This window comes from Xiphophorus couchianus, chromosome 5, assembly GCF_001444195.1.
Source record: "Xiphophorus couchianus chromosome 5, X_couchianus-1.0, whole genome shotgun sequence".
NCBI classification, from domain to species: Eukaryota; Metazoa; Chordata; class Actinopteri; order Cyprinodontiformes; family Poeciliidae; genus Xiphophorus; species Xiphophorus couchianus.
This window is the reverse complement of record NC_040232.1, coordinates 26,788,445-26,801,598: the sequence shown is the minus strand read 5'-3', so window position 1 is coordinate 26,801,598 and position 13,154 is coordinate 26,788,445. Positions and strand designations below refer to the sequence as shown.

General features: G+C 41.2%; 1 protein-coding gene across 3 annotated transcripts in view; it reads left to right on the top strand.

Moving 5' to 3' along the window:
• The window catches only part of znf236 (zinc finger protein 236), a 66,810-nt gene that overhangs the window by 28,723 nt on the left and 24,933 nt on the right, over positions 1-13,154 (top strand). The window contains exons 16-23 of one of the 3 annotated variants that reach the window (XM_028018099.1): positions 1,191-1,330; positions 1,572-1,675; positions 2,477-2,628; positions 2,812-2,988; positions 5,448-5,742; positions 7,465-7,568; positions 8,223-8,660; positions 9,027-9,163. In XM_028018099.1, the coding sequence (XP_027873900.1) occupies positions 1,191-1,330; positions 1,572-1,675; positions 2,477-2,628; positions 2,812-2,988; positions 5,448-5,742; positions 7,465-7,568; positions 8,223-8,660; positions 9,027-9,163 (1,547 nt within the window). Of the gene's footprint in view, positions 1-1,190; positions 1,334-1,571; positions 1,676-2,476; positions 2,629-2,811; positions 2,989-5,447; positions 5,743-7,464; positions 7,569-8,222; positions 8,661-9,026; positions 9,164-13,154 lie in introns of all 3 variants that reach the window. The other 2 variants (XM_028018100.1, XM_028018098.1) reach the window with 2 other exon arrangements.

The window sequence follows — 13,154 nt, the reverse complement described above, 5'->3', positions numbered from 1 at the left end:
GATGTCAGAATATCTTCCCAGAGCTGCTGGTTTGATATGAACTGCATTCAGATCTTCTGCTTGAGGAAACTCCAAAGGTTCTCAATAGGGTTGAGGTCAGAGGTCAGAGGAGGATGGTGACCACACCATGAGTTTCTCCCCTTTTATGCCCATAGCAGCCAATGACACAGTGGTATTCCTTGCAGCATTCATTGTCATGCATGAAGATGATCTTGCTACTGAAGGTTCGGCTCTTCTTTTTGAACCATGAAAGAAAGTGATCAGTTAGAAAGTCCATATACTTTGCTGAGGTCATTTTCACACCTTCATGGACTCTGAAGGGGTCGACCAATGATTTTCTCCCCATGATTTCGGCCCAAAGCATGACTCCACCACCTTCTTGCTGACGTCACAGCCGTGTTGGGATGTAGTGGCCATCCACCACCAATCCACCACTGCGTCCATCTGGACCATCCAGGGTTGCACAGCAGTCAACAGTGAACAAGTCTGTTTGAAAATTAATCTTCATGTACGGCTGGGCCCACTGCCACCGTTTCTGCTTGTGAGCTCTGGTTAGTGGCCCAATAGCAGGTTCATGCACCTCAAGCCTCTGGAGGATCCTCCATCTTGAGGTTCCAGAGGCTCCAGCAGCTTCAAATAACTGTTTGCTGCTTTGCATTTTAACAGCTGCTCTCTTAATCCAATGAATTTGTCTAACAGAAACCTTCCTCATTTTGCCTTTATCTGTACAAACCATCTTTGTTCTGAATCAGCCACAAATCTCTTCTCAGTACGATAAATGCTTCAGTTTTTGTTAAATATCTAATGTTTTCATACCTTGTCATACGGCACTACACTCTGATGATTTTTGTCAGCAGAGATTCTTTCTCTTTCCCATATTGCTTGAAACCTGTGGCCTGCTTAATAATGTGGAACATCCTTCTTAAGTAGATTTCCTTTAATTGAGCTCACCAGACAAACTAATCAACCAGCTCTCTGAAATTAATTATAGTGAGTCAAAGAGCCCTGACTCACAATACCATCTATAAATTTAATAGCACAACAAAAAAATTACATTTTTATGACACTTTAATCCAATTTGCATAATAATTTGGAACATGGTGTAAGGAAGACCGTAGATATTAACTTCTGTGGTTGTGCTAAGAACGCGATTATTCAGGAAATAAACATTCTCTACTTCCCACACCCAGGCTTCACCATACCCGAGCCGAGCTACAACCAGCCCCAGTTCTCCGCTGTCCAGCAGCTGCAGGATTCCAGCACACTGGAGTCCCAGGCTCTGTCTTCCAGCTATCATGCTCCAAACCTGCTCCACGTCCCCAGCTCAGAGGTTGTGAGTACTCAAATTCTGTAAAAAAAAAACAAACATTGTTTTTGGGTTTAAAAGCCTTTACATTGTTTTGCTTCAGAAACAGTTGAGTGAAACTGTTTTTTCTTTTGATCTAAATCTCATAGGAGACTAAACTGTTTCAAAAAAAGCATGTAGTGGAATTTTCCCACATCAGTAAAATATAATCTGATATATTTTATAATTGAGTTGTTGATGTGTTGGTTTTTCTTTGCCGCTGCAGACAAACGGACTTCTTCAGGAGAGCAGTCAAGGTGATCTCCAGCTGCCTACAGAAGCAGCAGACTACCAGGAAGATGGTGAAGACAACACAAAGAGAGCCTACAGGTTCGTTCCGAGGATCACGAGAAAATCCAAAAAGTTGATGATTCCGAATATCTGGGTGTTGTGTCGAATTTCCAACTTAAATTTGAAGCTTTGGGGAAATTTCTGAAACTGTAAAGTCAAAATTTACTGCTTGTGTCTAATAAGATCATGTTTCTGTGCATATAATAAATTATATTTGCATGGTGTAATGTTGTCATAACTTGATGGGAATGTTGCACAGACATTCCCAACATATAATTAGGCCTCAAAAGTCTATCTTTTTAACAGACTTGAAAAGATACTTGAATAGGAATCAGACCTGTGGACCCGGGCGTGAAATCGACTCGGTTTGCTTATTTTTGCTGACTGTAAAAAATATATATATATTTCTGTATTTCACAATATAGGTTTAAATTTAGAAACGTCTAATCACTGTTTAAATTTCTTTTTCACAGTGAATAAAATGAATAAAATATGAGAATGACAGAAGTCAGCGGATCTGATGTGTGAATAGCCTCGAATAGAAGAAACCTTCAAAAACAAAGAGCGATTGCCTCTGCAGTTTTCATTCTCACTTGTTCAATAGTTGCTCATTGTTCTAATGACTGGCTCTCTCCTTGCAAACATTTTATTTCAGCAACAAAACAAACAAGAAAGAAAGGCTTTGTTTTACCAGCCGGCTCCTCTGGAGACGGGAGATAATTCCTCCTGGCTGAATTCGTCTTAAATTTACATCCCCGAACACTCTGTTCTCATCCATGTTACATTAAGATTACCTGAAATGATAAATAATTCTTCCTAAACCTAAACCCGTGTCTTCAGATGCAGCTGGTGCTCCAAAGCTTTCAAAAAGTCGAGCCATCTGAAGCAGCACATCCGTTCCCACACTGGGGAGAAACCGTACGCATGTCACCTCTGCGGACGAGGTTTTGTTTCCGCTGGAGTGCTGAAGTCCCATCTCAACACACACACAGGTGAGCTTTCTTTTTAAAGGTGGGAAACCTTTCCGAATCGTTTGTGTATCAAACAGAGATGGCTGTTCTGGAATCCCTCATTGTTATCAGGAACCTCATCAAATGAAATCTGTTTTCTAATTTAGGTTTCAAATACTTAAAAAACTTAAAACACTCAGCTTTGCTCTCACCTCTGCCTTACAGGGATGAAACCGTATAAGTGTGACGTTTGCGAAGCTTCTTTCACCACTAACGGAAGTCTCAGTCGGCACGCGTTTATCCACAGCAAGTCATTCAAATGCTCCATGTGTAACGAGTGCTTCCGCTCCAGTCTGTTTTGTAAAAGGCATATGAAGAAGGAGCACGGTGTGGAGGAAAAAGGTAAGGACGTTGAGACCATATCTGGATTTCTCAACCCTTTATATGATTTTTGTTGTCACAGTTTCTCACATTATGCTCCTTCTCAGTAATTTAGATTTATTTTCATAGGTTCTTTTTCCGCAACAATAATAATGTTTGAAGTATAATGTTTTTTTTCACTTGTGATACAGCTACAGACTTAACAATATTATTATAGGATTTTATGCACTAGTGGAACATAAAGTCATGCACAATTGCTGAAAATGTAATATAATTTATAAAATATAGAAATATAATATAATAGACAACAGAGGGCTGGGACTTTAATGCATTCATGTGAACTAATTCATTCCATAGATTTTGAATCGTTTAAAACTGACGCAATTTATATGTTGTGGCCGGATCCTTTGTATTTGTGCGTTTCTGGTACGCCTGTGAATTTGACGCGCAAGCGACAACCGAAAACAGCAGCAATGGATGCCAAAGCCGCTTCTCTTGGCACACTACATGAAAAAAAAAATCGATCTAATGGCACAATAGTCTTTTAAAGACTACAGTGTGAAAGTTGTGCTAAAAGGAGTTCACTTGTGACCGAAGCTATTGAAGCCTAAAATAGCATCTCAGTTCTAAGCATGTTGCACAGACATTTCCAACGCTAATGTCAGCGTCGACAATCTACACTTCTAAAGAAATACATTTTTTAGATGTCACATGAGTGATCAGGCATTCCTGAAAAACCTGGACGCTGAATGAACCCGATGATTGAATCACCTAAATAACTGATCAAAACCAATGAATATCTTTGTTGTGGTTGCCACATGTTCAGTATGTTTTGCTAGGATATTCCTTTAGAAGTCGTGTAAGGTAAGTCATCAGTAAACAGAGTTGTTCAGTAAATGTCAGGATAAATCCAGGTGTTATGTAAAACTTTCAGAGGATTATTAGAGTACTTCAGAAACCAAACATCACCATGAGACCAATCAACATGGAAGGCAGGTCAGCAATACAGCTGCTCCTGAGTTGATGGTCAGTCAGTTTTATACAATCCAAAGACTTGTCAACAAGATTACAATTGGTTAGTCCACAGGATGACATAACTTGTTCCTGTCCCCAGTAGATACTCCAGTAGCCCATTATCAATAACAGATATTCTCAGCTGTTTCGGCGCATTTCTTGAATCATCCTCGACATTTGCAAAGCATCCCTCGAAACAAGGATTACCTGCAAAAACTAGACTCGTTCTCAAAATCCTTACTTCATCTCTCAAAAGTAAATATTTGTCAGTGAACATCTCAGTGCCTCAAAATGACAAACCCTTGTTTCATTGAATACAGATCAGGCAGTGAAATGATAAGTCATGCTGTCAATATAGCAGGGTACTCTGAAGGGATGTTCTGACATAATCTATGGTTAACATTTTATTGACAAGTACTGTAAATTGTATTTGTGGGAGATTAATGGCAAGAGACTGGACAAAATTCACATTTTACTGTAATTTGTTGACATGCCTCGTCAATGTGACACAGAAAGGAATAGACAGCTCTGCAGAGCACTAAGAAAAAATATAAGACAATTTCCTTAAGGAAAACTGTACATGCAGTGCTGTAGGAATTACCGTGCAGTTTTCCTATACTTCACATTTTCATGCAGAGGAAAAAGAAAGATCTTCAATGAAGTACAGGATTGAGGAGTAGGATGAGAGGAACTCCATGAGAATCTTATTGTGGGTCACAAACTTATGCTTAAATGTTGTGGAGGTCAAGATGCATAACTTGCCACAAGCAATTGAAAATGTTGGCCATAGCAACTTGCATGGATGTTCAAAAGCATCTGCTTTTGCTTTTGAACATCAGAAACAAGAAACTGCATTCTCGATGTGCCCAGGTGACACAATCAATTGAAGACTTTGAGAATTTCAAATCTGTTCTGAGAAATATACGGAAGCGACTGAGAGAACCTGTAAGACTGTGTGGACTTTTCTGAGAAATGCACTGAGGGAATTATGCTGTCTGTGTGGCTCAGTGTGTGAGTCCACATCAGATCTTTAAGCTTCAGCTGTGCGTGGTGTCAGCCAAATTACCAAAGCTGTCTTCCAGTGTAGGCAGCTGCACTGAGATAACGCCCAAGCTGACCACGTCACTCTGTCTTGACCTGTAGAAAAAAGTACCGGTGTGTAAAACTGTGGGATTGATAATAAAGATAAAATGATGTGATGTGAATGAACACTTGATGCTTGGAGCCATATTTGCAGATACTTTTAACCCTTTTCATGCGGTTCTCAGCGGAGTCTGTGTGCCAGTCAACTCATTTAAGTTCTGTTCATGTGACTGAAGAGCTTCACATTGATGCTGCACTCCATCTGTCTCTCATTTACCCTTTTTTGTGTTGTTCTGCACCGAAAAGAAACAAAGGTAAACCTTGAAGCAAAGGGTAGGCATGTTCAAACTTCAGGTTGCACTGATGGTTCGCGCGTCTGACAGTTACAGATTTTGAGCCTCAAGATGGGGAAGACGACGACGAGGACGGAGATCAAAAAACGTCAAAAAGGAGGAGTTTGGAGATCATCACTTTCACTGAGGAGCAGGCAGCCGAGCTGGCCAAGGATCCCGGACAGGAGGCTTCAGTGTCGGAGCGGATCCTCGCCCAGTCGGCGGCTGAGAGGGATCGCATCAGCGAGATCAAGGACAAAGCGGTGGAGCTGGAAACCGAACCCAAGTTTGCCAACTGCTGCAGTTACTGCCCCAAGAGCTTCAAGAAGCCCAGCGATCTCGTCAGGTAAAGGTCGCACCTCTGTTTCTGGGCATTTTCCTGTTAAGTCAGAAGGACGTAAGCTTTTCTGGTTGTTCCATTGCTTCAGTGTAAAACTTATAAACCCTCAATCAAATTTCAAAGTATAAATAGCTTGAGAATTCCGGCAAACACATCGACCCGTAAGACTGACTGTGGGGGCGACGGTGGCTCTTTGGTAGAGTAGTCGTCTTGCTATCGGAAGGTTGTAGGTTCGATTCCAGCTTCCTCCTGCCACATGTCGATGTGCCTCTGGGCAAGGCACTTAACCCCAAATTGCCTACCGATCTGCGTATCGGTGTTATAAATGTGTGCGTGTTTGTGAGTGCGACTGGGTGAATGTGACTCTAGTGTAAAGCGCTTTGAGTGGTCAAAAATGACTGGAAAAGCGCTATATAAGTTCAGTCCATTTACCATCGATTGGGAGAAAGATGAATCCATCTCAGAGATGGACAGTTTTTGGTGTGTAATGTGTGTCTTAACCGCAAAACAAAAAGACCTTGACGAGATGCTAGCTGAAATTGCTAGCATCATTAGCCCCTTGGAAGCAAGCAGTGTTACTGACGCTAGCTAAAAGACTGATAGAAAGAAACTGTCTCTCCAAAAGCACAAAGTAATCTGCACATGTACTCAGGAATAAATGCCACACCTTTTGGAGGCATTTCAGGCAGAATAAATACAACTAAAATGTAAATCTTTGGTCATAACAAGAAGTTATGTTCAAAGGAAAAACATCAAACCCAGCTGTCAGGTAAAGGGTTGGCAGCTTCATGATGCATCGGTGTTTTGCTTCAGGAGGGATGGGTGCGCTTCAGGAAATAACATTATATAGAAATATTGAAGCACCAGTCTGGAATTTAAGCTGGAACATCCGCTTGAGTTTTCCAAATGAGCAACAATCCGCTCCATAAATCCAAATTAGTTACAATACCGGTTTAGGGAGACTGAGGTCAAGACAAACTCTTGACCTCAGTCTAGAATAAGTTGCAGGCAACGTTTGCCAAATCATTTTAAGGCTCTTGAGGAATCACCTTGTTGGAGTAAGGTATTGTTTTAAACCTCATCAACAGTTGTTTTGTTAAACTAGCGTTCATTTATATGAATAAACAAACTAAATGGAATAAATTGTGCCTCTACAACAAGCTGTTGTTATCAAAGTAGCAGAACATTTAATCTAAAATGGCTTCAATGCGTATGTCTGTTATTGTTTCGCAAAGATACCAGCTTTGTAACGGTTGTCTTTTACTTGCTGTCACTTCGGGGTTATTTTGTTTGTTTTTTTCAAAGATTTTTTTTAGCTCTCTTTGATCAGTCGAGCTACTTTACCAATTATATTGTTAGAAGATCTCTCTCAACAATTTTAGAAGTGGGTAAATAATCCTTAGCGCCACATTTTCTCATCGCAAAAATGTTTTGGTGCTAAAATGAAAAACTTTAAGCTCCTGTTTCATGTTTTTGGACAAATCCCAAATTCCTCTGTCAAGACTTGCCTTCAGGCTGTTTTCCTTTAAAAATGCTACCGTGAGCCGTATTTCTCCCTATATTTTCATTTGACTCAGAGACTTGGCAGTTAGTAATAACTTTTTTCTTGTTTTTCATACCTGCTCTTTTTGTGCTGTTATCTCTTTTTCTGTTTTCACTGGCAGATACAGTGCCTCGTATCTGCCAGCGAGTTATTCTGCATGTGACTAAATCTGATTTCCTGTTTAGACACATCAGGATCCACACAGGTGAAAGACCCTACAAGTGTGACGAATGTGGGAAGAGTTTTACGGTGAAATCAACCCTTGATTGCCACGTGAAAACACATACAGGTAAAACACCAGTAAGGTGTACATAGCAGGGGAACAATGCATTAAAAATGATTAGACATAATTATGCAGCATTGGAAGGTTGAAGCTGATTCTAGCCAATTCTGAATTATCTTTAAAAAATGCAAACGGTAACAGAATTTATGCCACACATAAATAACATTTTTTTTTAGTTTGTTATTTAAATAACCAACAATTTCTTGGTGCATCTCTCAAAGGCTTTTTACACATACAGAATAGCTTCACCAGTGAAATTCTGAAAAATCAACATTTTATTTAAAAGAGTTGCTTTCAATGAAAGAAATGGGCCTGACTATCACAATGTGTTTTACTCACGTTCTAATGTTAATCAATAGCTGAAGGTGTATAACTTCCTCCTTTGGGCAGTTCCTGGTGTTTGGATTGTTAAACACAATATTTCAAATATTGTACTTAAAATTGAAGTCAAAAGCAGAAATCCATCAAAGTGCCGAAGCCATTGTCTTCAGCAGACTCCCAAAACAAAGGTTGTTCTTGTAATTTTCAGGTTGCAATATATTTTCAACTTTTACAAAAGGTGAGCAGTACAAAGGAAAAATGAAGTCTTTTCACAGACGTTTGATTTCAAAGAAGCAAACTCGATTTTGAGCAGCGATTTGATTTGCATTATTTTGGCAGGTCAGAAACTGTTCAGCTGTCACATGTGCAACACCTCCTTCTCCACGAAGGGCAGCCTGAAGGTGCACATGCGCCTCCACACGGGCTCCAAGCCCTTCAAGTGTCCCTTCTGCGAACTGCGCTTCAGAACCTCGGGCCACCGCAAAACCCACATCCAGTGCCACTTCCGGCCCAACAGCGACAGCCGCAAATCCAAGCGCTCCTCCGCCGGCCACTCCAGACACAGCCAGGACTCAGGAACCAGGCAGACCGGGGGCTCCAGTCAGAGCCAGCAACAGGCAGCTTCGGAGACGCTTCAGCCTGTGGGTCTGCTGCAGGCGCCCAGCTCTGACCCCAGCATTTACCTTCCGACCAGTCAGGTTTTGAGCGGGCAGTTTGACCAGAACCTGCTGCAGCCAGGCCTTGTAAGCCAGGCCATCCTGCCAGCCTCTATGTCAGGTGGGTGTTGTTGATAACAACTGAACAATGAAATGCATTTTGTTGAAGGAAAATGCTTTGCAGAGCAGATATAAAGCACTTAATGTGGAATTTGTTACAAAGAATTGATTTTATCCACTTAAGCATGGCATCTTAGCTAGGGGCGATATGTTGCATTATCCTGAAGAGTCACTTTTATATTGTGCATCTCTACTCTGTGATATGCGGCTCATAATTAATGCTCTAAAGGCGCTGCGTGAACACACAAATCTTGCCAAGTATTTTTAGTCTGATTTGTAGTACACTTGAAAAAAGACAAAACTAACTTGCAAGTAACACTGTAAACCTTTCCAACCTTGTAAAGTTGTACCTGTGTACGTGTTTCAGCTGCGGGAGACCTCACCGTTTCTCTCCCAGACGGCCTGACCACGCTGGATGGCATCCACCTCCAGCTGACCCCGGCCAGCCTGGTGTGCCCCAACGTGCAGATTTCTGGCATCGACACGGGCAACATCACTCTCCAGGTGACTCATCTCCCAGTGAAACTGCATGTGCTGTCCCACAGACCTACATCAGGCAAACAAATGTTGCTCAGCAGCTATTTATTTTGGTAGAACATGTAGCTTCTGCTTAGAAAAAAGGTTTTGTTTTGAAAAGTCTTGCTCTTCTGCTGTGATTTTGATTATTTATGTTGGGGTGTTTTTTTTCTTTTTGTGACAAGTGCACCCTAAGAGTTTTGTTCAGTCAGTTTAGGAAAGTGATTGTTACGACCCGTCTAGGGGTGGCCAGATCATAACATGAAAGGTCCCTCCTCGTCCCATCCCAAACAGCCAACACATACAAAGTTAAACATTTTACAATGATGTTTATTAAAAAATATATGTTTGATTTAAATATAACAAAAATGGAGCATATAACTTCAGAATGAGCTAGTGCCAAAACAACAAACAAAAGGAACTATCTAAATAATAATCAACTTACCTAACCGAAAATAAATAAACCAAATGACAAAAACTTACCTCCCTAACTAAAAAAACAGGAAAGAACTAAGGCAACATAAATGGCAGCTCACTCCTACAAACTCCAAACCAAGAAGTTGAACAAACAAAACAAACAGTGTGGCCGGTTGAGATGAGCAGAGGAGAGATCTTCCAGGAAGTCCACGTCAGCCGCTTTTATACTCCTCACATCCGGGAAGCCACCAATCGGACGTCCCCCGTCGTCCTCCAGGCACCAATCAAAAACAAGTACCTGCGCACTCATTTACATAATAACATTTAACGACTCCAGTCGTAACACCCCCAATCACAAGAATTAAACACACCCCTAAGTGTTTAATTCAAATGAGTTAAAAACTTCTAGATAAAGCATCAGCTAATACATTATCCTTACCCTTTTTATAGTTAATCTGCAAGTTAAAATCTTGCAGCAGCAGAGACCAGCGCATCAGTCGGTGGTTGGAATTTCGCATTTGGGAGACGAAGACCAGCGGATTATGATCGGTGAACACTTGGACAGGTCGTGCACTAGAACCAATATAAACTTCGAAGTTCTGTAACGCAAGTAACAGAGCAAGAGCTTCCTTTTCGATTGTGCTGTAATGAAACTGATGTTTATTAAACTTTTTCGAAAAGTAGCAGACAGGATGTTCTATGCCTCGCTCATCGTCCTGCAGAAGCACAGCTCCAGCACCATACAAACTTGCATCAACTTCAAGTTTAAAAGGACGCTCAAAATTTGGCGCAGCCAGCACCGGTGCACTGCACAACAATGCTTTAGCGGACTCAAACGCGACCTGACAAGAGGAAGACCAAATAAAAGGTTTCAAAGGACTAACAAGTTCAGTCAATGAACTAACCACATCTGAAAAAGTTTTACAAAACCCGCGATAAAAACCACACATTCCCAAAAAGCGACGCAAGTCTTTTTTTGTCTGTGGGATAGGAAAATCAATTATTGCTTGCACTTTAGCAGCAATAGGACGTACTTGTCCTTGACCAACTTGCTTTCCTAGATAAGTGATTGTGGCTTTTCCAAACTCACATTTCGAGAGATTCAATGTGAGAGAGGCATCACAAAAACGACTGAACACTTCCGAAAGAGTTTCCAGATGTTCTGTCCAAGTGGCAGAATAAATAACTACATCATCCAAATATACTTCACAACTTTTCACTCCCGATAATACCTTTTGCATTAAACGTTGGAATGTAGCGGGTGCGTTACGCAACCCGAAAGGCATAACGGTATATTGGAGGAAATGATCAGGAGTTACAAAAGCAGAAATTTCGGAAGCTCTTGGTGTTAACGGAACTTGCCAGTAACCCTTTAACAGGTCCAACTTTGTGACAAATTTAGCGGAGCCAACACGATCAATGCAATCTTCCATTCTAGGAAGTGGAAAAGAATCGGATTTGGTGACAGCATTAACCTTCCTGTAATCTGTACAAAACCGAAATGTATTATCTGGCTTTGGGACTAGGAGGCAGGGCGAACTCCACGCGCTGTTACTGGGTACTGCTAAACCATGTTCAATCAAGTAAGCCACTTCCTGTTGCATCAAAACACGCTTTGTTGGATTTATTCTGTAAGCATGTTGTTTAATTGGCTTCTCAACCTCCACATCAATATCATGGAACAGCACGGATGTTTGGTGCGGATGATCTGAGAAAAGTAATAAATTAGCTTCAATCAGGTCAGTAATATCTTTGCGGGCAGGCTGTGACAAATGAGATAGAAAAGATTCCAAATTTCCCATCACTTCAAAGTTCCGCAAACGGGTCACAGGCATGCAACCGCTGTTCTCCCTCAAATCGTCATCTGCCAGATGATATGGTGGGGGTGAAGAGCAAACAGAAACAGGGGTAACAAAACAGGTGTTATCTACAATGCCTTCCCTGGAAACATAACGTTTGAGCATGTTAATATGACAAATCCTCGTTTTTCGTTTTCGATCCGGAGTCTTAATCACATAGTTTGTTTCATTTATTTTTTTCTCCACCTCATACGGTCCTGAAAATTGTGCATGAAGACTCGATCCACTCAAGGGAAGTAGTACTAAAACCTTTTCACCTGGAGTGAAATTTCTACTCACAGTTTTTTTATCATAACGAGCTTTCATTTTATTTTGAGCCTTAGCCAGATTTTCTTGGGCCAGCTGACATGCATGAAAAAGACGCTCTCTAAAACTACTAACATAATCCAACACATTATGTTCAGTTTGACGCGACTCTGACAACCATTTCTCTTTAACGAGTTGGAGCGGACCACGAACAGTGTGTCCAAATACCAAATCTGCCGGACTGAATCCAAGGGATTCCTGAATGGTTTCTCTAACTGCAAATAGCAGAAGTGGAAGACCCTCATCCCAACTTTTATCAGATTCAAGGCAGTATTTGCGCAACATAATTTTCAAGGTTTGATGAAACCTCTCCAGCGCACCCTGTGACTCTGGATGATAAGGGCTGGAGGTTTGATGTTTAATTTTCAGTTCATTCAAAACTTGAGCAAAGACCTTTGACATAAAATTTGTCCCTTGATCCGTTTGAACAACCATAGGTAAACCAAAAGTCGAAAAAAAGTTTATGAGGACTTTCACAATGTTCTTCGCCTTTAACGTGCGTAATGGAATAGCTTCCGGAAAACGAGTGGCAGCACACATCAGAGTTAAGATGTATTGATAACCCGACTTGGTTTTTGGCAAAGGGCCCACACAGTCCAATAAAACTCGTTGAAATGGTTCGCCGAGCGCTGGAATGGGATGAAGAGGCGCTGGTGGAATTGGTTTATTTGGCTTTCCCACTAATTGGCATATGTGACATGACCTACAATAATTCACCACGTCAGACTTTAACCCAGGCCAGAAGAAATTACGTAACACACGGTGATAAGTTTTTTTAACACTGAGATGTCCAGCCAAGCTGGCATCATGTGCGAGGCTCAGAATCTGAGGTCTGTAATCTTTTGGCACAACCACCTGGTTTATTCTATGTAGATCACCTGAATCTTGGGACCAGGACCTCATCAAAACACCGTTTTCAACAAAATAGGTCACTTGAGTTTGAAATCCATTCTTATCTGCAACAGAAAAGTAAGAACTCAGTGACGGGTCATTCTGCTGCGGTTTGACCAACATCTCCTTATTAATGTTCAAACTCAAAGTTTTATCTGCAGGAATAAGTTCAGAGACGTCACATTTTAACATTTTTACAGAGTCATTTGAATCAAAGCCATTTTCATCAAGTGTAGCCATAAAAGACCCAGACAAATCTACAATTTCACCCATTTTACGAGCTTGCGCGCGTGTAATTGCGCACGCAGGAAACACATCCAAAGTGGCAGCCGATTCATCAGCAAGGGTAAACGAAATTGGGTCATCAACAACTTCTGGTGGAGGAAACACTTTTCCGCCAGCCAGATCATTACCAAGAATGAGGGAAACTCCTTCAATAGGTAATTGCGGACGCACGGCTACTTTAACGCGTCCCGAAACTAATGGTGAACACAAGTGCACCATGT